This window comes from Tiliqua scincoides, chromosome 4 (genome assembly GCF_035046505.1).
Source record: "Tiliqua scincoides isolate rTilSci1 chromosome 4, rTilSci1.hap2, whole genome shotgun sequence".
Lineage (NCBI taxonomy): Eukaryota > Metazoa > Chordata > Lepidosauria > Squamata > Scincidae > Tiliqua > Tiliqua scincoides.
In genome coordinates, this window is record NC_089824.1 from 103,805,128 (window position 1) to 103,832,562 (window position 27,435).

Consider the following 27,435-nt stretch of genomic DNA (forward strand, 5'->3'; position numbering starts at 1 on the left):
AAGCCCCACTGAATTCAAGAGGATATTTTTGTTTAGACATAGATAGGTTATTATTATTGATTTTAATAGGACTTAGTTAAAAGAAAGCATAGGAGTGCACTGTAAAGGATTCTCTCCAGGTAGGTGATTAGGTAAACGTGCTCCTTTAATAAGCAGTGACTTCATGAAATAGCTGGAAAGCAGGATAGCCAACACTCATTTCTATTCTTCATTAACATTAAAACATCTTCTATGCACATGGAAATGAAAGATGTTAAAATGTGCAGTGGTTTTCTGAACAATAACAAACTTCCTTGTGATCAAAAGCATTGCACTCTCTCAGAGAACTCCAGGCCTTTTCTTGATGATTTTCTTGGCAAATCAATCAATGCCATTCAGGAATTTTACCTTTAGATTATGCAGGACAACATTAAAGCAAATGTGTCTTCATATGCACACCCAGAGAGATGGAGAAGGTGCAGAAGATGCATCAAAGAAAGCAAAATGCATGAGTGGAGAGCAAGGGAGAGCTGAAAAGGAATAGTTTTGCCCCATTCCCTCATCTAGACAAATCTCTAACCCCACCTAGTGAATCAAGTACTGGAACATGCCTGCAAGTTATGGATTATAAAATTAGTCACTGAGAACAGAGATAAGAAGCAAAACTCAGATTCCAATAGGGTTGACAAATGGCTCAGTTTTCCTCTGGATTCTGGGCATCCGACCCAGTTCCCATTTGGGCCATCAGCTGGCCTAAATTCCCAGATTTTATTTCAAAATGTATCTAGCTTTGGCAGAAGTAGAGATATGATGAAAAATATACAGGCATTATCCTATCCAGTTAATAATAATTGTTTTGTTAATACGAAACAAGCCTGTTCCATTTTCTACTCTTCCAGCCAATGACAGTTATCCTGCTTTCTTTCCCTATTGTAGCTGGCCATAGAGATTTTTTAAAAGGCTAGTGTGATATACCCACTGTTTGGTGATGTCACTTCCTGGTTAATTTTGAAGCCGTTGTTTTGGTCTCCCTTGGGGTGGAAATGACAGATGCTCATCAAAAACAAGAGAAATCCAAGATTTGAGTATACATGTGATTGGACAACAGCATGTCCACCCAGAAACAAAAAGTAGCAACAGAGACCAGAATTCATACATTTCTAACCTAGATTTTGTTTCAAGGTAAAAGTATCGTCTGTGTGTGCGTGCGTGTGCATGTGCATGTGTGAAAATTACATATTTAAAAATTACACACCAGTATATTTCATTGTTATATTTATATTGCAGGTTGGGAAGATGGGCTCTGGTAGAGATAGTGGTGCCTATGTCACTCCTGTAATATAGTCTTCCCAGCATTGTTAGCCAGTGTCCTGGTGTACTGGGTATTTGTTCAGAAAGTGCAGGCAGCGTGGAGGGAGGTTAAGTTGAACATAGCTGCAATACTAGTGGAATTGGGTGATTAGCTGCTTTCCTACCAGTGGAGGAAAAATCAGCAGTTGGATGAATTTTGATCACAAAAACAACCCAATGTGAAATTGTTAACTGCAACACTGCTGTGATCATGTTTTCAGCCCCTGACCTGCATTTTTTTTAACTTTCTCCCCAGCTTGGGTAGTCTGAGATTAAGGTTTGTTGAATACTGCTTTAAAATGCTTCAGTAAACATTGTTACCCGTCATCTACTCCTCCTAATCTGGTCACTTTCTGTTGGTGGATGGTTCCATGTCCACTCAATACTACACAAAAAACACCCCTAATTTAGCAATCTAGTTCAATTGCCTGCAGGTGCCTTTCCAGCTCAAACCCAGTTCTCAGCTGAATGCATACACAAGGTCATGTGTGCGGTTATATTACACAGCTACCCCAGGCATCACATGACCATTCCAAATCAACCCAGAAATGGGACAATGTTTGTCATGCTAGCATTTTCCCTATTTCTATGTGTATGATTAAAAGCCCTTTCTGCCCAGTATTGCATATATGTGACAAGGATCAAACGTGTACACCTGTAGGCGGGGCAGAAATGGGTTAACAAAAATAAAAAGGTACCATTGTTGAATCCGCCTCCTTGTTTAACAGCGGTCTTCTTTGGATCTCTGAGAACTGTAGTTGAGTGGAATCAGGAGTAATGTGTGTCTCAGGAGTAGTACTACGAGTACTTTGTGTGTTCCACCTAGATTTTCTATTTCCAAAACTTCAATAAAGTCAGTTAAGGAAAGTATCTCATGCTCTTCTGTGAAATTCTTAATCCAGTTTTACAGCAGACTGCCTCCCTTCCTCGTCCCTAAATCCCACTGCCCACTGGTATCCCTACATCCCACTGCCCACTGGAGGGGGCCAAAATGCAAAGTTTTTCAGATGCCTGAACACCTGTGTAAAGAGGCCCCTCCCGCTTCAGAGTTATTTGCAGCTGCAAAATCAAAGCTAAGGCATCTGCTTTGCTTTTGCAGTCATGAATGGCTCTGAAAGGGAGGGGCCACTTTACATGGGCAAAAAATTTAGTGTTTCGCTGCCCTCCAGGAAGAGAGACACTGCCTCCTTGAACTGAATAACTTAACTAGAGGGGTATACATGCATTTACATCAGAGCACTCTCTACCACTCTCCCTATTTATCAGGGATAGTTTCTGTCTCTAAAAAACTACCACCCCTCTCTTGTCTCCATTGGATATAATTTTTTTTTCTTGAAGTAGATACAGTGCAGTTATATGTGTGTCTGTTCAGAAGTAAGCCCCACTGTGTCCAACAGGGCTTACTTCTAGCAAATTGGGTATAGCAGTGTTTCTAAAATTTTTGGTCGAGACCCACTAGGTGGATCGTGAGCCAATTTCAGGTAGGTCTCCATTCATTTCAATGTGCAATTTATTTTTAATATATTAGACTTGATGTTATCATGGTATGCAACTATATTTAGGGAAATGTTACAAATCTGTACTTTAACAAACTACTGTGTATATGCTTTTAAACAATGGTAGTCAATGGGGCTTATTCCCTGGCAAGTGTGGATAGGATTGCAGCCTTTGGAATGTTTGGGAAATTTTTTTTTTGGGAGGGTTCTTCGTTATTTTTAATAATTTTTTTTAATTTATACTTTATTGTAAACTTTTACTTAATTAGATTTGATTTTGTTGTATGGGAGTGTTAAAAATTTTCCTGTTTGATGATATCACTTTCAACCATGATATCACTTACAGGTTAATGACATCACTTCCAGTGGGTCCCAACAGATTATCATTCTAAAAAGTGGGTCCCACTTTTGAGAACCACTGGTGTGTAGGATCTGAGAACCACTGGTGTGTCTAAGGGATATTATTGGCTCCTTTATATCAAAATAGTTCCTTGGGTTTTTTCAATTTCATCAAAAATGCAACAACCAATTGTCCTCTCCCATTTGTTCTTTAAATATAACAATATTTTAATCTTAATCTAATTAAAGTAAAAATGCCTACTTTTTTAGGCAATTGCCCACCAACTGAAATTCAGTAATTGACTTGGGCATGGTATTCCCTTGGGTTCCACCACACTGGTTGAACCTAGCAAAAACTTCAAGTGTGAGCATCAGATGGTGGTGTTTGGAGACAGTCAGTTTGGCTCCTTAAGTCCTCTGATGAGACTATAACTGACATGATGTCTCTTGGGCCCTTCCTATAATATTTCCAATGCTTGTGACTGCTGTAGTCCATGTAACGTGGCAGGCAGCCTAACAATAAATTCAGCATGATGCCTGTATGCCTGTATCAATATCTGGTATTTGACAGGGATTTATTCAGAGATTCTCTTCTGGGTTTTCTCATCTCTTAGACAGGGGAAAGCAAGTCCAACTGTGAGGAAGTAGCTTGTCCGAGGTCACCCAGTGAGCTTTATGGCTGGTTGGTTGGCAACCTTCAGTCTCGACAGACTATGGTATAAGCCTACAGCACCCGGTATTCCCAGGCGGTCTCCCATCCAAGTACTAACCAGGCCTGACCCTGCTTAGCTTCTAAGTTCAGATGAGATCAGGCATCTGCAGGGTAACAATTGAATAGTGTGTTGAATCCAGATCCCAAGTCCAAATTCAACACTAGCCATTATCCCATACTTGCTCTTGATAGGGCGACAAGGAGCAAGGGTTTGGGAATGGATTCCCCACAGATACCGAGGGCCCAGTGTATTTGAAATCTGGCCCAACCATGTTGCTTGCAACTGCATGATCACTGGTTTCTGCAACCTGCTTTTGCCAAACTTTTGGGCTCTGCATATTGAACAAAGGCTAACTGGACATTCTCTGCCCTGCTTTCTCTTCTCTTTACATGGCAGGAGTCAACCTACTCCAGCAAACCTGCTTGTCTTCCTGTTGCTGGAGTACGGGTTCTTCACTGGAAAGCTATTGTTATAAAACTAATTAAAGTACCATTTTATTACCTGGTGCATCATTTCATTTGTTCAACTGCTCTAGGATACACATATCAAAGGCCAGCAGCCACTTTTTAATGACCATAAGTTAGGCTGCAATCCTAAATACTCCTTTCCTCTGAGTTAGTCTCACTAAACAAAATGGAACTTCTTGTGAGTAGACATGCATAGGCTTGTTAAAAACACAGCACTTAGCTATGGAGACAAATTTATCGCCTTTGAAGATCATCCCACTCCACTGGCTCAAAGCAAGTTTTTGGCTTTGCATCATCACAAGCTTTATTATTAACATCAGCACTGTTTATTCTTTCCATATTACAGAATACAGGTGGGGCCTCCATATCTACGGATTATCTATCCATAGATCTGACTCAACCTGAATCCTCCAAAGGCGACTGAAGCTGTGCTCTGAAGCCCTCAGAGACTACGCGCATCCACCTGTGGACTCTGAAGGCTTCAGAATGGCCATTATAGCCAAAAAAAATGCAGCTCCAGGCATCTTCAGAGGATTTAAAGGGTCAAAACCACAGATGTGCTTATCAGCAGTTTTCAGTATCTGTGGGGGGGGGGGTCTGAGAACAGATCCCCCACGGATATCGAAATCTCATATGTATGGTCTTTTAAGTAGCACTTAACCCCAATCCATCAAATGAATTAATGGCCGAGTTGAAATGTCAGCCCATGACTATCGCTTGGACTGTGTCTTCCTGACCCAAGAGAAACTAGGACATAAAGACTGTTTGAGTCACTGTGCAGGGTTACCAAATTTCTCATTCGGAATAGTGTTAAATCAAGTGTCCTTCAATATTTCTACAACCCAAGAAAGTGAAGCAAGCTGACTTCAGCTGTCTACTGAGTTTCTGTGACCAATGCATGGTGATGAGATGGCAATAAGCAGCAATAACTTTGCAGTCTCCTGACAAGGTGGATTTGTTTTTGGAAACTGCTGTAGAAACTAAACATGCAGACAAGTATACATGGAAGTACAGCTCAGTGACAATCCTTATGAATGAGGCACCAATGCCAACCTCTTTTTCTACCATATTTATACATGGTACAAATGCAGCAACAGTCAGAGAGCAAAGCTCTTGCTTATTGTCCTACCAAAAGAATGTGATCTATCAGCCTTTCAAGATGGTTCAGTCTCCATTGTCCTTTCCATGGGGGCTTTTCTGGTAAACCAGCTTTCTGCTCACAGTACCTTTCTTGCATAGGTCCCTCACTAGTAGCACATATCCATAAAATGCACCCTATTCCTATAATAGCACCTGTATTATGTGGTTTTAAATAGTTGCCTATATGACTTAAAGCCACAAGAAATGGACAGCTTTTGGACAGCTACTTGTCCTACAGCCTAATCCTAACTTGTTTATCCAGTGCGGGGTTGGGACTAGCTGTGGTGCAACCTGGGGCAAGAAGAATCAATAAAGAGGTGGCGCAGATCTGAGCAGCCACATGCTAGGTCGGGCCTCCAGGGAGAGAGGTTAGGATCTGGCCTAAGTGCTGGATTATGGCTCCACCCCTCTCTCTTGCTACCCACCCGCTTCAGAATGCCCCAGTTCCGCCCTCCCCCCACCCTTCCAGACCCCTGCACCGGCAGGCAAGCATGAAATCACCTGACCCAGAGCTTACTCTGGCATGAGGGGGCCAGCATGCACTCTTGTGCCTGCCTCCCTGACTCTCACGGTGGTGCAAACATGCCTTAGAACACGTTTGTGACACTTCTGAGATGGCACTAGGGACTTGCACCAGCCCAAGGGCCAACCCAGGATTGAGCCCTTAGTTGTGTTTCAAGGATTTCATTTCTTCCCATGTAAGCATTTGAATTTTGTGATTTTCATTTTCCCATCAAAGGAAACTCCAGGGTTACTTGGTTTCTCCAGGTTTCATTATCCATTATAACATAAGCAACCCTTTTGCATGACCAACGTCTGACTATTACCACCTAGACCAGCATTTCTCAATGTTCCACTTACTGCATACCATTTCATGCATGCTGGCCCATCGCCTGTACCACTGGAAGAAACTGGTAATGACGTCATCACCAAGACCAGGATGCGATGCACCCAACGGCGGAAGGAGGTTAAGAAGGGGCAGGAAGGCTTTTCCAAGTGCGTGAAAATCACACACTAGAGCTCCGCCCGCTAAGTCAAGTTTCCCACCGTTGTTTGTTGCATTGTGTTCTGGTCTTGCTGCTAGGCAGTTGGTCTCCGGGTTGCCACACATACCACTGGACACCACTACCCCTAGGTGGTGGTACACATACCACTGGTAGAGAAATGCTGATCTAGACTTTTTCCCTGGAAGTATGATGGCCATGATTCTAAATGTGAAGTTAGGCTGTGAAGAAATGAGGACTAGACCATTTTTTCCTACAGCTAGAATAGAATGAGGAAGACAGAAAAGACAGACAAGGGACCGCCCGTAAGTCTCCAGCATAAATGGATTATCAAAGCTTCAGTAGTGCTGAAGCTTAGGACTCTGAGGATGATGGAGACAAAGGGCCTGTCACCAAAACCAGCCTTGAGCTAAACCTGCTTCTCTTTTTAGCCACTGCCATTGCCTTCAGGATAATGCCACTCTTCCTTCTCTTGCACACAGTACTTACCCTGCTGGATTCCAAGAACTCTTTTGTACTGAAGAAAAGAAACCTGTTCACTTACCTGCAGGACAGCTGATTTATGCCTTCAATGTAGTAGCAGACTCCTCCATTGACACAATAGGACTTGACTGTTTCATTGCATTGTCTAGTATGTCCAGGTCCAGAGGAGAGAGTTGTGGTTACTGTGAAAAATAATAAGATTTTTTACTAAGTACTTGTTTGGCAACCATTTCTAGATTGAACAGCAAATAGTGATTTGTGATCCTGAATGTAATTCCACATGAGTTGAGTTCTACAGATAACATCTATTCTCACAGGGTGTTACTTTGAAGGAATTTCCCCAGAGAAGCAATTTGAGTGTCCATCACTTCTCAGCGTTCATCTTTCCTCAAAGATCAAGCATGCTTAATACTTTTTAGCTCCTCTCATCACATGTTTCATTTCCTGACCTCATGACTGGAAAGAAATTGTTTACAAATCACACTATATAAATAGTGTTTGCTAAGGGCTCTAGAAGAGGTGACTCAAAAGACTTTTCTAGACTTTTTTGTGCAACAGTTGTAACCATATTACCTGATTATTATATATGATCAAACTTTCTTTTCTTGGGACAGTGCAAAGGAACACTATGCTCCTAGAATTCTAACTACAAGTTTTGTAATTTGGAGAAAATGCATTCCCTTGCTTCCACCCCAATTCCTGAAAATGTGTAAGTTACATGAGTGGATATTCTGACGGCAATGCTTGCCCACATTGGATAGTGGTTGTGACCCCACTAGAGTCCAACCCAATTTCAATTTCATGCTTGTGTCATATTGTGCGCTTTGAACAAGGATTTTTTCTTTAAAAATTTCTTTAAAAACTAAGCATTTCCTTGTGGCACCTCAAGAGGAGTGCTTGTGTACCCTTTTACGAATTTTGTTAAGTGCTGAACACCAGCCCCTCTCTGCTAGTTGGTACTGGGAACTTTTTTTTTTTGTAAACTCAGGTGGGAGAGAGAGCTGCAGATTTCCTGAGCCTGCTAGGAATAAAGAAGCTCCCCTGACTTCTGCACAAGGGAGACATGCAGTTCCAGAGCATAACCTGTAATCAAAGATTCAGAGAAGGTTCAGAATTTATCAATGAGATTTATATCCCATCTTTCCTCTGTGAAGCTCAAAGCAACAGACCACCCCCAGACCCACTTAGCTTGAGTAATGCTACTGCATCATTTTCTTTCAGACCCTGCCATGAGCCAGCAGCCTGAACTGACTCTGGTATCCATGGATTCAATTATCTGTGGTTCTCCACAGCCCTCTAACACTGCATCTATTACTAACACCTGCACCTACACCCTCCTGCACCCATTACCATCATTTTTCTTCTTACCATTGGCACCAAGCAAGCATGTCTCCTTCTTTAACAGAATGCTATAAGCAGAAAAGCTTATAGAAAGAGAAGCAGGCAGGCATCCTGAATGCTAGAAAGATACAGCCAGAACATTAACAGGAAGCTTCCTGTTAACATGCTGCCTGTGTCTCTCTAGCATTCAGGATGCCTGCCTGCTTGTGTTTAGTGGAAGTAGAAGCTTCCTGTTAACGTTCTGGCTGTGTCTCTCTAGCATGCAGGCTGCCTGCCTGTTTGTCTTTCTATAAGCTTGTCTGCTTATAGCATTCTGTTAAAAGAGGAGGCATGCTTGCTTGGTGCCAACAGTAAGAAGAAAAATGAAGGTAATGGGTGCATAAGGGTACAGGTGCAGGGACTGCTGAGATAAGGCTCCCTCTTATCCATGGTTTCTGTAACTGTGGAGGAGGGGCCTGGAATGAATCCCTGGTGGATATGGGGGATGCCTGTACTATGTATCATCACACCACATGCAAGTTAAAATATGTAACCAAAAGTCATAATTACAGAATGTGATCAAGCCCTGCTATACAGAACATACAGTGGAAATGAATGAATAAGTAACATATTCCTGCCCCAATCCAGTCTCTCAATGCACTGCGCAGAAGGAGCTCTCACTATTTCTATGCATCTGTGCAGTAGCCTCATTGATCCTGCAGGTACCTGCTGATAGGCAAGACCAAAATCATGGAGGATGGGATAGGATAGCCTCTTCTCCAGGAGCTGTGCATACATAGGGATAGGATGGGATAGAATAGGATGGGATAAGATAACCTCTTCTCCAGGAGCTGTGCATACATAGGGACATACTCGTAGTTGCTCCACAGCATTTCCCAGCCTGCCCCCCAATTTTGGGCAAGTGCATGATCATGTTCTGGTCCTTTCTATATCAAGAATTTCTTTTTAGAATGTGTACAGTAAAAATACATGAAATTAGTGGAATTTATAAATACATTATGCCTAGCTGTTCCACAACACCACGCACAAAATTTCAGACAGTTTCTGAAAGTTCAACTACGTATTCACTTGGGGATGCATCAGTGTAATCTTCCTATTATAAGACATCCACATGTTGCTTAGAAGACTCACATGTGGTGAGTCCCCTGTGGAAGGGCACTTTGCTTTTTGGGCAGATGTACCTGGTCAGCACTCAAGGGAAATCTGCCCTTTAGTTTTGCAGCTGAATGTGCAGTGCACAGCACTAATTTGCCATTGAGTCATGCATGAAGCCATCTCAGGCCCCTTCTGGAACCAGTTTTCCAAGTACAAAAACTGACTGGATTTTTAAAATACTGTAATTGCAACAATAAATGATGAACAAACAGATAAAAATGTTTCTTTGAGGTGGGGAACAGTCTACCTGAAAATGGGAAGGGAAAAGACAAAGAAGGAATCAGCATTTGATATTTGATTTGGGAGTAACATGTTGGTGTAAGCCTCTGAGAGGCAAGATTAAGTGATGAGGAGAGGCTGTGGTCTCACCAAACAGCTGAGAGATGGCTCATGTGGTCTCAGATGAGAGGTGGCCTATGAGGCACTGCCCATCAGTGGGGTGGGCACAGTAGTACAGCAGGCACTGATGTCAGGAGCACACTGCCTGTCTTTGGCAAGGAGGAAGGCTGGGCAGGCAACACTTTGTCATGTGGGTGCATGGCTGGTCCCCAGTGGGGCTCAAGTGGCAATAAGAGGAGGAAGAAATGGAGGAGAAAGCTGAGCAGAAAGAGATGAGAGGTGGACAGAGAGATAGGATGAGAAGAGCCAAGGAAGACAGCAGAGAGCGATAAGGGATCTTGGAGGAGGGGAGGAGAGAGGTGGAAGCTAGAGTCACTCAGGGAAGGTAGGGTCTACCAGTGGGAAGACAAAGAGCTGGTATTAGTCCATCCCCAGAGGGAGGGAACAACCAGTGGCTGGGAAGTGTGAGTAAAGGAGACAGCATAATACTGGAAGACAGCATCATCCCAGCCAACACCCCCTAGAGGAAGGGCAGCCCCACAGGGACCTGGACTCCATTCCTAGAAGAAAGCTGCATGACTTGGTGGCACAGCACATGGTTTGATATCTAAGACTCCCGAAGATCCTATTCCAGGCTACATAATAGAAGGTATGCCCTCCTGTAGGCAGCCTGGCAGGCCGCAAGGAAAAGGTAGACACAAGAGTGAAGACAACAAGAGAAGGAGTGGCATTTCCTCTCCTTCTGTTATTTGTTATCCATTCAGTGACCAAATAAGCACAGACACTGTGACAGCAACTCTACTGAGTTGAGTCTGGTACATTGATTGCCTTTGCAAACCCCCTGGAGGTGGAGCTCCACTACCCCCCCCCCCCGAAGAGGAAACAGAGATGAGAATGTGTCATTTCAGGTCACAGGTTCAAGACCCACTGCAAGCTCAAGTTTTTTGTGCCTGCCTATGTTCCGTAGATCTATCACCACACATGTATGTTGTTATAGAGACCTTCCATTGACTCCAACCTCTTCTTTGAGATTCATAGTTGTCAACAATAATTCATAGTATTGTGTAAGTTCAAGGCTAGACAAGAATAACATACTCTGTGTATGGTTATGCATGATTAATGTTTAGATGCTCCATCTGATAAGGAACCCATCAAGCAACTTGCAAGCTGGGCATAGATACAAAGAAGAGTACATGATGTAAGTGTGTATAATAGTTGCTAAAAGCATGAGCAACAACTCAGGAAGTCTTCTGATCAAATTTTGCCTTTGCCATGCGCTCAGTAGGAGGTGTTGCCTTATGCAACTTACTTTCATCCACAACCCCCATATGGAACAAGGGTGCAACAATATTATCTATCCGATTGAGTTGCAACCAGGAAGACAACAAGATAATACATGTGAAGCATTTTGAAGATTCAGAAGTTCCAGGGAGCGGTCATAGCTTACTGGTGGAACACTTTGTGTACAGAATATCCCGGTTTCAATTCCTGACACTTCTAGTAATGGCTCAGAAAAACCCCTGCCTGAAACTTAAAGAAGTACTGCCAGACAGTGTAATCAAAGCTGTCCTGGATGGGTCAATTGGTCTGGTTTAATGTAAGTTTCCTACAGCACAATCCTTACTTGCACTGGAACAGGCAGGCCAGTGGGCTTGCACTGTATCCAACGCAAGTTTTGGGATGACTGCGGCTCAGACCGAGGCAAGGGGAAAAAATTTCCTTACCCTGGGGAGAGGTACAGCAGCCCCAATGGGTCTACTTGGATCTGTGCCACCTAAAGAGGTGATGTCAATCCAAGCAGAATGGAGTAACCTAGAGCCGCTCAACACTGCCTGGGAACGGGGCTAGTATCTGGCATAACAACCAGATCCTGGCCCCGTCTCCCACTCCCCACCTGCCTGCCCATGGGACCGCCTGTAGCCCACTGCCCGCACTGAAACGCCTCCTCCCCGTCCTCCCCACAGCCCCATCCCCCGCGCTGGCCAAGCACAAACTTACCGGTCTTGGCGAAGAGGCTGGATTTGGCCTCCATGGGCCAGTGCACATCCCTGCACCGGCTCAGCTGACTCACACAGAGGCACAAAAGTGCTTTATGGCATGTTTGTGACCCTCCCAGGCCGGCACAAATGCCAGCTGAGTGCATCCTTAGGACTGTGCTCTTATGCTCACCACAATTCAAGGTGGTGAATTTAGCCTACAAAACTCTATAAGGCTGGAAAATAACTATGATCGTGTACCCTGGCATGCTCACTGAGAGCCCTCCTTCATATACCGGAAGAAACCATTCATGGACAAGAGAGTGGAGTTGATACTGACAAGACAAATGATCAAAGTGTCTAAAACTATGAGCTACAAAATCTGGTTGGTACAGTTACATGTTCATGGATCTGTTTTACATACTACTTTTATGTTATGTTTAACATATGTTCTTAAGTTTGAACCTCAGAAATATAAAGTGACTTCTTGTGAGGAATTAAGTAAGGGGTTAAATGAACATGAACATAAACACATGGAATATGGTTTTGCTTCACACTGGGAGTGCCTTTCTCTAAAAACAGCTTTGGGGAGGGGGGAGGATCATACTGTGCCAGAAGGGGGAAGTTATTTCTTTGTCTCCTAGTGTTGCTGCCAAAAATCATCCCCCCTAGTAGTTGGCAACCTTCAGTCTCGAAAGACTATGGTATCGCGCTCTGAAAGGTGGTTCTGGAACAGCGTCTAGTGTGGCTGAAAAGGCCGATTCGGGAGTGACAATCCCTTCCACACCGGGAGCAAGTGCAGTCTGTCCCTGGCCAGTCTCCCTGGCTATGGGCCTTCCTTCTTTGCCTCTTAGCCTCAGACTGTTGGCCAAGTGTCTCTTCAAACTGGGAAAGGCCATGTTGCACAGCCTGCCTCCAAGCGGGCCACTCAGAGGCCAGGGTTTCCCACTTGTTGAGGTCCACTCCTAAGGCCTCCTAAGGTCATCCCCCCAAAGCAACAATTTTCTTAAATAAGAATCCTTAAATAGGGATGGTCCTTTCTTGGAGACGTTACAGAAAAGAAGAAGTTATGTCAGGAGACAACAGAATATGAAGTGAGATGCTTTATAAAAACCAAAACAAATAAAATATAAAAAGAAAAATCTAGGGGAAAGGGTACTTACACATTTCTTCCATTACAACTAATTTAGATTCTGAAGCAGGTAAGACTTGGGGTACAGTCGTTGCTCCTACGGAAATTAAGGTAAGAAAGTAGTGAAAAAATATCCCTTTGGCAGAGCAGAAGATAACAGTACTGTTAGTTATTTGGTTGGTGTATGCTGGGAGAAGTGCTGAATGCTTGCAGAGTACAGAACCTCGGAGGAAATTCTGAATGTAGTTTGTCAGCTTGGCCTCTAGTTAAACCATTTTTATAACCAAGTAAAGAAATTAAATCAAGGAGTCTTTCAAAAACAGAGAGCCATTATCTTTCAGGGTTAAAAACAGAAATCTTTTCTACAAAAATGATACATAATATGGATGAGATCAGGCCAAGAAGAGAGTAGAAGGACAAAAGTAGCTGAATTGTGGATGATTCCTGAGGTGAATTTTTTTTAGTGAACGTTTTAAACGCTTTAAATAATATGAAGAGTGGAAGTGACATTTGTTAGCTGTGGAAGAAACTAGAATTTATGGTCAGTTGATGACGGGAAAGGAGGTTAACCACACCACACCAAGCCAGTCTCTGATCCAGAGGAAGGCATTAAAGATAACCAGCCCAAAGAACCAAATGATTGGGGAAGCATGACAGACTTTTGACGTAAACCAGCAGTCCAATCCTAACCTGTGCTGGCAAAACCAAGCCACATGGCCGGCACTGTAACCAGGGCAGGTTAGGAGGTGGCTGGGGGTCTCGTCAGGGTAAGGGGATGTAAGAACTGTTCCATTGTGGATAAATAAACTAAACCAGGAGGGGACTAGAACTGCCTTCCCCACCTTTAATCCATGACCTTCCCCAAATTCAAAGCCAAACATTCTCAAATAAAACTTTCAGTATAACTATAAAATGAACATGTTGTTTGCTAGGTTTTTTATTTAGCTGGGGATTAGAACTATAGGGTTAAGTCTAAAGTTTTGTGGAGAAAGTGGGTTTTGAGGGGATATTTAAAAACAGAGGGAGAGATGGCACCAAATGTTTTGCTTGCGGTCACCTCTCCCCTCTTCTTCTGAGAGGGAATTTAAGATATAAGAAGTAGTAAAGAAGATGATATGTCCACGCCAGGAGGAGCTTATAACATCAGCTCCGTCGGAGAACAGCACAAGCATAGAGGACTGTTGGTGCAGCCCCTTCCCCACCTTCCCATGAACTACTTAAGATCTGCATACCCCAAGGAGAGGAAAGATGACAGGTCCAGATCAGAGGGAGCTTATAACACTGGCTTCTATATAGATCAGCACTGGCCTGAAAGTTTTATTTTATTACTGTATTCTACTTTTTAAAATGTTTTAAGCTGCCTTGGGGGCTTCTTCAGAGGTAGAACGACAGAATAGAAACACATGGATGGATGAATAAATAAATAAATAAAGGGAAGAGAGCTACTTCAGAGAACAAGAAACCTATGGGCAATAAAGAGTGATGAAGATGGAAGAAAAAAGGTCACAGGCAGAAATACAAGGGCAGAAAGTTGGGGTAGGGCACTCCATGGAGGGCTTTGGAGCAGTTAGTACTGAAGGAATTTCAGGGATGTCACATGGATGGAACAACCAGATGCAAGTACTATATGTATGAGAAGACCACAAAGAAGGTTGTTGTTGCCAAGATAACAGATGACCAAAGATGATGAGAAGAAAAGCCAGATTCTTGCAGTGATATGAGGGAGAAGCAGCAAGTTGCTTGAGAAAGGTTCTAAAGGAGCCCCTGCCCCATGAAGGAAGACACTGAACAAGCAATCTGAAGAGAACCAGAGAAAATCAGCATTGCAAAAACCTAATGAGGGAACAGGAATGAAGGAGGAAAGGATAATTATCAGTAACTGTATCAAAAGGCAGCTGAAAGTTTAACAGCCCAATCCTATCCTGTGCTGGAGCAGACAGGCCAGCTGGCCTGCACTGTATCCAGAACAGGTTTGGGGCTGGCATCGGTGCAACCCTGCACCGGGAATCAACTGCCCTTCCCCAGGTTGGGTAGCAGCCTGAATGGGGCTACTTGGATCTGCACCACCTAAAGAGGTGGCGCAGATCTGAGCAGGCTGGCATTAGGCTGGGCTGTTCAGAGGGGAGGGTTAGGATCCAGCCTAAATGCCGGATCCTGGCTCCACCCCTTGTCCCAGAGTGCCCCTGCAATGCCTACCCCTGCCCTCTCCAGACCCCTGCACCAGCAAACTTTCCCTCTGCAGGCACTGCTAGGGCCACATTCAGCCTCTGGAGGCCATGCAAGTTCCCTGCACCAGCCTCCCAACATGTGCTGGCCTAGGGCGCACTTTGGATTGCATCCTAAGGATAGCAAGGACAGTGTGGAGATCTTTAGAGTTGGCAATAAAATAGTATCAGAAATTTTTAGTGAAGAAAGAAGATTAGTAGCTTGAACTATGTACAAATGGAGGGAATGCTTTGCAATTGTAAAAGAACAGCACAAAAAATGAGGATTGAAGAAGCTGGATAAAAAATGGGCGGGGGTTAAAAAGGACTTCGGTAGCAGCTCTCATTTTGCTTTGGGCAGAGGACTTTCCCAGCACTGCCCAGAGTTTTTTATACAGAAATTGAACTGAGGACATTTTGCACACAAAGCATATGCTGTTCCACTGAGATATAGACCAGTCAATTTACGGAAAGAGAAAAAAGAGTAAACATCAAACTAATTACAACACAAGTGATACTTTTTTATATAGAGAAAGATCTCATGATCAATAAATTCTAACAAAATCAAAATGGGAGAATGCCATCACTTTGGGATGCCATGTTTTGTTCTAACTCTGAGTAACATGAACATAACTGGAACTCTGTTGGTCTGAATTATTTAAAACTTGTGCCAGCTTAAAGGTGAATAAGCACTTACTGACCATGCCTATTCCTGAAATAATTTCTTGAGCATTTCTCTCTACAGCAGTGTTTCTCAAACTGTGGGTCAGGACCCACTAGGTGGGTCACGAGCCAATTCCGGGTGGGTCCCCATTCATTTCAATATTTTATTTTTAATATATTAGACTTGATGCTACCATAGTATATTACTGCATTAGGGAAAATGTTACAGACCTGTACTTTTAACAAGCTACTATGTATATTATTTTAACAATGATAGTAAATGGGACTTACTCCTGGGTAAGTATGGGTAGGATTGCAGCCTAGGATTGTTAAAAATTTTCCTGCTTGATGATGTCACTTCTGGTCATGACATCACTTCTGGTGTGTCCAGATAGATTCTCATTCTAAAAAGTGGGTCCCGGTGCTAAATGTGTGAGAACCACTGCTCTTGAGATTTGCAGAAGCATGGTGGAAGTGATCAAAAAATAGTCTCTGAAGTGGCTTTACATGCACTGCAGATAGCAGAAAGATATGAGAACATAAACTGAACTTTCTATCACTACCTTCAGTTCTATGTAAGATTCAAGAGAACTGCTCCCATGGAGAAACTCCACAAAAATAGGAAAGAACTGGGATGGGGTTTCCACTAAGCGTGGTAGTCCAGGCTTAGACTGCAAATCCATTTGTAAGTCATACTTGAGGTTACTTATGCAAACCCATTAATGTATGATACATGCAGCAGATTCCAAGAAGTCCTTCACTTCACCCATGCAGAATATTCAAGGTTAGGATGATCTGCAGCAGTGATTTTCAAACTCCTACAAGGAAGTTGGGACTGCTGTAAGTCTTGGTGGGGGGAGGGTGCGGGGGGGGGCCCTGACAGAGCCGCAGCAAAAGCAGAACCACAGGAACCCTTACCTGGGGGGTTGCGCTGGCCTCAGGGACGGTCTAGGAGGCCCACAGACCCCTCTGTGGGCCCCCTGATGCTAGAAATCGCTCTGTTTGGCAATTGGAGTACATTTCCAGAAAACTATATGCTCCAATCCCCAAACAGAGTGATTTCTAGCATTGGGGGTCTGCAGGGGGGTTCGGTGTGACCCTCCAGACAAGGGGAAAGCCCCTGGGTTCCCACAGTGCTGCAATTGCTGTGGGACACCTATACCTGGACCACTCCCCTTAAGGGGGAATGGCCTTAAGACGTCGCCACCAATGCTTTAAGAACCACTGGTCTGGAGGACTCAAGTACATGATGCACAGTGATTTCTACCCAGCCAAGTCTGCATCTCTCTTTTTGCCTATGGTAGACATAGATCACCTTAATGTGACATGCATATACTCAACTCTGACTTTTCTTACTACTCAAACAAAGCCTACCCAAACAAAGTAGAACACTGCCACACCAATTGTTACCCTTGCTCAACTATTATGGTAGAAAGCTGTTGCCACCAAAGCCAGTAAATTGAAAGACAGTTCACCCAAGACAGATAATTCTAAGGTTTTAGGAGTCTGCACACAGAGATGAGCTTCCTGGGATCCATAATCACCTCATGAACAGTCCCAGACTAAAAGAATTAGGTATTATATATGCTGGTATATATAATTATATATGCTGGTAGGGTATAATCTCAACAGCATAGCATTAGCAACAGTGAGAAGAGGACACACCCTTGTGGGTGATGCTGCCCTAAATATCCTGATTGCTGAGGCATTAGAGCTACCCATTCCATTTTAATCTACTAGAGAAAACAGCCATCAGATACTGCTGTGCCAAGTGAAGGCAAAATGCAGCATCAGCTGCATATGATACAGCCCCTGTCCTGGAAAAGAGCAGCAACCTCATTGTAAGTGCTGAACTCTTGTATAACAAGGTTATGTCAGGCGCAACTCTAGATGATGAGTCATGGAAACCTTCCTGGAATTAAAAAGCAAAACAGAATAGACAAAATAAAAGAAGAATCCTAGTAAAGTTCACTCTTTGGGTTCAGAATATGGTAATGGTAGACATATTGGGAAAGTATCTTAGTGCCAAGAAAGCAGGAGACCAGGAAGTTCATTTACTCTGAGAGAAATGCTTCCATATTTTGTAGCAGCAGCTCACAACCTGTACACCCAAACAGTATATGTACATCTGCAAGAAACTGAAAGTCTTGAAACTAGGTCTCTTCATGTCCATCTAGTTCAGCTTCCTGTATCTCACAGTGGCCCACCAAACGCCCCAGACAGCACACAAGACAACAAGAGATGTGCATCCTGGTGCCCTTCCTTGCATCTGGCATTCTGACATAGCCCATTTCTGAAATCAGCAGGTTGCACATACACATCGTGGCTTGTAACCCATAATGGATTTTTTCTCCAGAAATTTGTCCAATCCCCTTTTAAAGGCATCTAGGCCAGATGCCATCACCACATCCTGTGGCAATGAGTTCCACAGACCAACTACATGCTGAGCAAAGAAATATTTTATTTTGTCTGTCCTAACTCTCCCAACACTCAATTTTAGTGGTTGTCCCCTGGTTCTGGTGAGAGGAAAAAGAGCATCTCTCTATTCACTCTATCCTTCCCATGCATAGTTTTGTATGTCTCAATCATGTCCCCCCTCAGGCACCTCTTTACTAGGCTGAAGAGGCACAATCATTTAGATCTCTCAGATGATATTGTGTAACTGAGTAAGGCATTGATGAGGACCACTATCGACTGGAGGTCTGATTAGAGGAAGAAGAATGACTGAAGTACAGTAACATGTCAGCGCTCAATCATTTGTTCTAAGAACACAAATGAACAACACCATGCAAGAGTTCACTGGTGTCATGTATCATACCAGTGAACACAACAAAGAAACTTCACATGAAAGACAAGTCAGGGACTCTACTAATGCTAAAAAATATGAAGTTTCCCAGTAAACTTGAACTAATTCAGTAGAGATGAGCCTTTGCAGAACATCTCATCAGTGATAGCTGCTCATGAATCAGCCAATGTGGACAATGCTGAAGAAGCTGCTGTTCAATCCACGCAGGGGAAAAAAGCATTTGGGATTGTTCATTTAAGTGGGGACAAATAGGTGAACCATGGAAAAGAAGATCATTACAGTGTACCAAGAAACCGTTCAGATTGAAAATCAACTGCTATTTCAATGTCTCATTGTCACAGAAGAGGGAATACTAACTGCAGAGCTACCTAAGAATGAGCTATGTAGCTGCTCAGCTTTACTGTTCAATACAGCACTCCTTAACAAGTTAGTCACAGGCAAAAAGACAACCAATGCCTTGCCAGCATAGCAATCTCTGTGTATCAGGCACATAAATCCTCCAGGCTGTCCTAGCCTTAAATATTGTACAATTGTGAAACTTTCCAGAAGATATTCAGCAGGAGTTCCTTGGAACTGCTGCATATTTCATACTTAATAGGTTTGCATAAACATCCTCAAGTATGATTTACAAATTCCCAGGCCCTGGCATTTATCACATCCAAAGTTTCTGTAAGCCTGAACTTTCCATGAGATGACCTATGCATTCCACAAAGCTCATCCCTGTGTGCAGACCCCCCAAAATTAGAATAATATAGCCCCATGGTTGCAAAGTCAAGAGTTTATGTTCATTCACTTCATTTGTATTATTTGTTATCAAGTATTTTTTTTTAATAAAGGATATATTATATATAGTTGCATATTAATGTAACTCCCTATATTGGGAATATGTGAGGTGGGATGTGTGATAAATCTCAGCTTGAATGTCATGTGTTTTCATGAATTAAAATGAAGTTAAAAGCATGGCGGTGAGTTAAAAGCATAGTGGTGCTGGGCCTGCAACTATAATTAGACGACTGGATACAGCTCAGAAAGATTACAGTATAGCAATATTTCAGAAGGTCTCCAGGGAAAAATCCAGCTAACTCTTATATTTATTCTGAAAAGCACAACCTTTCATCAGAAGCCCCTCTCCTTGGTTTCCCTAGTTTTAAAACAGATTCAAATTTCAAGTTTATTTGAAATGTAAGTCAAGTGATCTGACACTGGAAGTAAATATTTAAGTGCTTATTTTTTGAAAGCAAATGCTGCCTCACTGTATACTCGAACAGAATTAAAGGTTGCAAGCAAACAACCAATCAACATACAGACTAGTCAAACTGTTAGCACTGAAACAAAAGGCGTAAAACTAGGGCTGAGCAGAATGGTTTGATTTTCATGTCAGAAGAACATGTTTGATGAGGGAGAATCCTTTGTCAAACAGCTAAACAAGTCTTGGAACACCACATCAGGTAAGACTTTTCCAAGCCCATGTGAAGGTAGGTAGGTCTGGGAACATGCTATGATGGGGCTGTTAGGAGTCACAAAGGTTGGGGATGAGTCTGCCCGTTTTGATTCATTGATTGAGATTTATGTCCTGCTTCACGACAAAGAGTCTCAAGCAGTGGCGTCGTTAGGGGGGTGCAGAGGGTGCGGTCCACACCAGGTGACATGCACAGGGGGGTGACGCGCACTGGTGGTGACATGCTAAAATCGTGGTGGTTAGGAGTAACCCCATCATATTATATACCGTTGGCTGCAGAATTTCGAGCAGAAGGCAATGCAGAAAACCAGAATGAAATATCTCCTTTTTACCAAAAGTTATGGCCAAAAGACTGGAGAACAAAAAATGAATGGATCTCTATGGAAAGTGAAAGTGAGCCGTATCGCGCGTTTACTCGCGAGTAGGTGAACTTGCCTCAGTCCTTCGGAAAGGGCAGGCTGAGAGGAATCCAAAGACACCAGAATGGTCCTGATCCAATGAATGCAGCCCCCAAAAACACCTGAGAAGGAAGTCCCTCCCTCCATGCAGATGAACGTATTGAGTCCTATGGAAAGCTAAACTAAGCCTCACTGTTGTGTTTACTCTTGAGTAAGCAAACGTGCCTTGGCTGGTGTGAAAGATCAGGTGAAGGAGAGTGCAAGGCTACCAGAATGGTCCTGATCCTATGCACCTGGAGCTAAACAAGTGCTCCAGAAGGTGCCCCCCCTAAAAAGGATCAAAAGAGGCTTCAGCTGATAAGGTGAACCTTTTTGAGACTTGCAAAGCCAGGTGGATCCTGACAGTGATCTGGTTTAAACAGAAGTTCTTAAATTGAACTGGGCACTGGGTAGGGCTGAAAACCTTACTGGTTTTGGAGGGGGGTGTTATTGCAGGCAGGCTACAGAGGAAATTCCCTTGGTAGAACAGGGCTGGCTTCTGCTTATTTAATTATTTGTTTTACTTTAATTATTTATACTTATTTATTTTAATTTGCCTGATGATGTCACTTCCACCATGACATCACTTCTGGTGGGTCTTGGACAGATTTTCATTCTAAAAAGTAGGTCCCAGTGCTAAAAGTTTGAAAACTGCTGCAATAAGGTGTTAGTAAGTTGACACCCTGGGGGGGTGACACCACTAAAGATCAAAATCACTAAAATCACAGTTTGGAGGAATAATACCATCATGTTATATATCAATCAATGCGTCATTTCATGCAGAATGTGTTCTATCTTTGTTCTATCAAAAGGTACAGCCAAAAAACCAGTGGTGGCGGAGTGATGGTACATCACCACGCCCACCACCTGGGGTGTTGCCCCGCCCACTGCATGGGGGGGTGATGTACTGGCATCCCACACTGGGTGACGCAAACCCTAGTGACGCCACTGGTCTCTAGGTAGTTATCAGAAAGCTGGAAATGTTTAACTCAGTCAGGTCTGGGAGCTTCCCTGAGCCTAGTCAGACACGTTCAGGGGATTGCGCATCTCTCTTGTGCCAAAGTTTTGGGAGCTTCCTTGAGCTATGCTCTATGGGCTACTTCAAGAAGTCACTTTCCAGTAACCTTAAAACCAGCCTTTTACACAGCTAAGTTTACTACTCCAAACTGGAAAGAAAAATAGACAAATATACAGCCAAACACTGTTCTTCAGCTACAGCAACACTGAAATGAATAGATAATTTTAGCTCAGCTCTATTTAAAACTCAGCTTACCACTTCTTACGCTGAGGCTGCCTCTAACAGTGTCCTTGCCCAGCACATTCTCGGCTTCGCAACTGTACTCCCCTGCATCTTCCAATCTCACCTTATTGAACTGCAGCCTGGAATTTTTTCTGTAAAATGAAATAAAGAATCAGTAGAGAGACAAGCAGGACAACATGTGGGCTGTAACCAGTACTACGGTGGGAGAAATATTAAAGGCACTTCACAGTCAGGCATTACAGAGTCAGTGTAACTTGGTTGTTGATGAATTCTTGTATTTGATGCATTTGCAAACACCTTGAATATGGCACTAAAAATGAAAAACTCCACACTATCAGCTTCGGAAGGACAGGAGTTGCAGCCACACAACTCCAAGCAACATGTACTAAGTTATGTAGCACTGGTCCCAATACAGAGCAATCATAATTTATGTGTTAGGTTCGGGCTGTGAGTTATAAATTATGATATCTTCTGGTCTGAATCTTGCCTTTGCCATGCACTCACTAGGTTGCCTAAAGCACACCATTCCATCTCAGATCTCCAACTGCAATATAGGTATAATACAATTTAACTTCAGGACTGTTGCATCAAAATAAGTCATATGAAGCACGTGGAGCACTCAAATGTACCAAATAAATGATAACCATTATTACCGGGGGGGACGGGGACGTGTTTGTTTGCATAAGCCACATTGAATGTGCTTCCAGAGCAACCACACTGCTCAAGAATTGCTTCACTGGTATCTAGCCAGGGCTGGACCATCCATGATGCCAACTGAGGTGACTGCGCCAGGTTGCTCCTTCTCCTTCTCCCAGACCCTAGCTCTGGAAAGGATGAGGGGAACAAAGATGGAGGAGAGGCCAGTGATGTATTTTAGCCCACCACTCTCCTCTCTTCCTCCTCCATTCCATCCTCCTCTTCCTTTTGAATGCCAGGGAGTGGGAAGAGTAGAGGCTGGCACATCACAAGGTGACGGGCATGCTGCCTCAGGCACCAAGTGGTCCTATTCCTGTATCTAGCTTTGGAGGAGCACACATTTTTATGGATGTGTCATTCACAAGCACAGGAAAGCTAGTTGGCTCAGGTTTGGGGGCCTATACAGAAAATGCTGGATGGGGAATTCTATATTTCTTCTAATGCTGTTCAAAGGATTATTGGTTTGTAATCAAATGTGCAGTGCTGAAGTTCCTCAGTAAAAAACCAGAAGGATGCAGGGCGACTAAGGTCAGAGTTCTTATGCTGAAGTAACAGAAAGGGGGAACTGGTCTGCATCACATTTTGAGATGCAGTGAGGCCCACAAGTACCAAGTGGACTGCCTAATGAAGATTTAAAAAAATCTTTAGATCAGCGGATCCCAGACATACCCTGATCAATGTCCTTCTTTCAAGGTGCTATGTAGCAGTAGTGCTGAGTCATAGGAGATGGCCACTAGCACTTCCCAAGATTGCACGCAATCTCGGTCTTGCCAAGGTGACAGCACCTGGATGAACTGGTTGCCTGGAAGAAGAGGTTGCCTGAGACATCCAGACATCCACATCCATTTGTATGTGGAACCCTGGGGCACTGCAGCAAACAGTCTGGGAACCACTGCTTGAACCTAGATAATAAGAAATCTGAAAATGGGGCACCAAGCTCAACTGGCACAGGATGGTAAATCTGAATAACTCGTTTGGTGAAAAAAAGGATTAAATAAGCATTCCTCACTCAACCAAAACTGACATCATCAGCATGATACCAGTCCTAATATTCCTATTCTTGCATTCCTAGTATTTGCATTATTGCTCAAATTTTAGCCCATCTCATTCTCATTTTATACAATAAAAGACAAACTGAGCAGAAGGAATCATCCCAAGATCTGTTTCCTTTCTGAGCAAGGCAGACTTGCCCCTGCCTGTTGATAATTAGTGACAGAACATGCAGTTCGTAAGAAGTTTCCCCCTCTATTCTAGCAAACATTCAGTGAAAAGGACACCACCCCTGCCCAGTGGCGCCAGAAGGCTGCGAAAGTGGTTTGGGGAAAAAGAATAAATTGATGGGAAAGTGGATGATTTGACATATAGGTAATTGCTATTCTCTGTAGTAGAGTCTACTCTGTTTCATTATGGCCCATTATCACTGAAACAAATCTTAAACTCATTTGGCTTGGGAAATGGGAAATAGAAAAGGTGGTTTAATAAAGCAGCGCTCTGGCCTTAAAATAATACTCAACATTCATAGTAATCACACAGCCTTAAAATGTGGCATCACTGGATACAATTTTCAATACAAGAATCAGATAAGCATTCATAATGGGCAAGATATTTTGACTCTGGCAGTACTGCTATAGTTAGCAATCATTTTGGTTCCTCTCCTGTATTTCAAGAGATTAACAAGGAATCCAGGATCATCTGCACAGCTAACAGGAATACAGCAAAAGCTAACACGGATGACAACAATTATATTAGCAGGCACTGAACCCCTCTATTTAGCCCTCCTAAAAATTTTATTTGGCTTAAATTTATTTCAAAGGCTAAATATATTTTAATACTTTGCTTTTAGTCCTTATCCCACTACTTCCCAGAATAGAATTTGCCCCTTTTTTAACTACTAAAGAACCCTGAGCTGACTTTCCAATGGATTTTCCATCATGACTTCCAAACTCTTACCTGGCTTATCCCAGTCAATTTAGACCAGGGGCACCCAAACCCCGGCCTACAGGCCATTTGTGATCTTCAGACACTACCAATCCATCCTGCAGGGATCCCCAGTCTCCATTGTGTCTGTGGCCCTCTGGAGACTTGCTGGAGCCCCTGCTGGCCCAACATGACTACTCTCAGTGCAAGGGCCAACTGTTTGACCTCTTGCGCGAGCTGCGGGCCGAGGGCGCCTCCACTGTTTGCTGTTTCCTGTCTGTGAAGCAGCAGAGGCAGCAAAGGAAAGATCGGCCTTGCTTTACGCAAGGTCATTTATAGGCCTTGAGCTATTGTAAGACCTTCATTCATTCATATAAATTCCATGTCTAAGATATTCATTTATGTAAACATGTCAGAGAGATGATGTGGCCTTCCTGCCCAAAAGTTTGGACACCCCTGATTTAGACCAATTCAAAGCATATTTGAAATCAGATTTTTTTTTTTGTTCGTTCCAATGTGCATCAGTTTACACAAATGTGAATCTCATCTGTCATTCTGTTGTCCAAACATTCAGTGTGGAGAGAGCCATTTGGGTCTCTTCACAGCCTGGAGAGGAACTCTCTTGAGAAAAAAAAACACACACATGTGCTTACTTCAAACAGATATCTCAATATTCTTCCTGGGTTCCAGTTTCGTTATGAATAAAAGCGCTTATCCTGTTGGGAGCTCAACAGCTTACTTTGTTCCTTGGGAAAACTATCTACTTATTCTCAGTCTTTACTTCCTGTTTTTCAACCAGTTGCTGATGCACACAATGGCCGGTTCTCTTTTTTCAGAGGTATTTGAAGAGAGATTTAGTCAAAAGCTTTGTCAAATTCCAGCTCTATACATTTTACCAGAGAATTACCGAGATCTGTGAAGCTGGCAAAGTGAACGCTTTCATATTTGCAATTATATCATCTGACATCATCATAACCAGCCAAATACTGTTAATTTTCAGTTTATTATTCATAATAACAGCAAAAATCTCCTGCTATTTATTCTGTTAATCTTCCCAATGAACTTGATCATTTATTCTGAGCCTCAATTATGAAATTCCAGTTGAATCTAGTTCTCTCTATCCTAGATTCCACTAAGAAGCAGAAACCACAGCTTGGTGGCAGAGCACATGATTTGTATGTGGAAGGCCCCATGTCCAATCTCTGGCATTTCCAGTTCAAATATCTCAGGTCACAGAGTTGAACCAGTGACAGTGCTATCAGTGACAGACTGACAGAAGTTCTCAAGATCTCAGGCAATGCTGAGAGACATCTCTGCCTGAGATCTTGGAGAACTTCTGCCAGTCTGTCACTGACAGCACTGTTACTGGTCCAACTAAATATAAGGTAACTTTGTACATTCACCAGAATTTTCTGCCTCCATCCAATCCCAAATATCCAACTACCTGTCTGATATTTCAGCCTAGATGCTTCATCAACTTCACAAGCTCAACATATCCATGACTGAACTTCTTGTCTTTCCCACGTCACCCCCTCTTCATCCATGGACAATATCACCATCCACCAGCTGAATAAGTTCAAAGTCTTGGCTTTATCTTCAACTCTTCTCTCTCTTTCATTCCACATATTCAGGATAATACCAAATCATGTTGCTTTTCCCTTTATAATTTTGCAAGAATCCATTCCTTCTTTTCTGCCCCCTCAGTAAAAATTCTTGCTTCATGACCTGGTCATTTCTTGCCTTGACTTCTGCAACCTGCTGCTTCTTCGTAAGACGCTGCTGCATCTTATCTCCTCATTTGTGTATTCACTCTGCTCCGCTGTTAATGTCGTTCTTCTCATTTGTTGTTCAACTGTATTGTGCCCCTTCTGACATCACTTCACTGTCCCAGATCCAGCACAACCTTCGAAGCTATCCATGGTCTTGCCCTTCCGTAGCTCTCAGCTCTCATATTCTGCTACACTCTTGCCCAGGACTTCCAGACTCACCATCCTCAACCTTCCAAAGATCTCCTGCTTCAACAAATGACTCTGTCCTTTCTCCCTTGTTCCCCTGTATGCTTGGAACTTCCTTGCAAAACAGCCATAGGTCGCTTCTTCACCACTTCCTTCAAATCCCTTCTTGAAATCCCCTTTTTTCCATGAAGGCTTTAGAATCACATCTTAGTCCCCATTTCTTACTGTAAACAACCATAAATATGTGTATCTGGACAACAGTATGTGCTTGTCCTCTTTGCCTCCATTTCCTATCTCTCTCCACCTCTCTCCCCACTTTGTTATCTCTGCTGTGCCATAACGTAGATTGTAAGTACCTCAGGGCAGAGACCTGTCTTGTGGCTCTATGTAAAGTACCATTTGCATTGACTACACTATATAAACAACAACACAATGCAGTGTGAAGGCACATTACATTGTAGCAGAGTGCCATGCAAACTTTGACACCTGCAGTGACTAGGGAAGAGTCAGAAAAAGTTCACAATATGGTTAGAACAGAAGGTCTTTTGAAGTTCTAACATATAGCATCTGGAAACCCATCATAGCATTACAACAAGTAAGTTGGAATCAGAGCTGGTCTAGAAGTTATCTTGTCCATGTCCCAATGATGTGAGTTACCACAAGTTACAAACATAAGAGTATAGGAAATGTAGTTGCCTTAGTATTGTACCAGCAGCCCAATCCTATCCCACACTGGGGCACAGGACACAGGGCAGCTGACATAGTGTCCACTGCATCTTGTGCATCCGTAGGGGACCAGGTCACCCGGGACAGGTAAGTAAAGAAAAAAATTACCTCTCCATCCACTCCGTGGTCCCTTCTGGGCCTATTCAGATCTATGCCACCTCTTTTGCTGGTATAGATCTGTTATCTGGAAGGGGTTGTGCCAGGCCTGGGGTGGGGTGCAGGATTTGGTGGATGCTGCTACCACCAAAATCCACCCCATCCTACCCCCATTCTGCCCTGTCCCAGCCCAAGACCTGCCCCAATCCACCCCTGCTGCCAGCAAACACCCACCAACAGTCAGTCTGCAGTTGGTCACATGTGGCCTTCTGGACCTTGCACTGGTGGCAGCACCGACCAG

General features: G+C 43.3%; 1 protein-coding gene and 1 pseudogene across 1 annotated transcript in view; both read right to left on the reverse strand.

Moving 5' to 3' along the window:
* NRG2 (neuregulin 2) overlaps positions 1–27,435 on the reverse strand; it is a 169,741-nt gene that overhangs the window by 40,407 nt on the left and 101,899 nt on the right. The window contains exons 3-4 of the mRNA XM_066624953.1: positions 21,757–21,875; positions 7,033–7,153 (exon numbers count right to left, since the gene is read on the reverse strand). Of these exons, the coding sequence (XP_066481050.1) occupies positions 7,033–7,153; positions 21,757–21,875 (240 nt within the window). The remainder of the gene's footprint in view (positions 1–7,032; positions 7,154–21,756; positions 21,876–27,435) is intronic.
* LOC136649896 (5S ribosomal RNA) lies at positions 3,886–4,002 on the reverse strand (annotated as a pseudogene).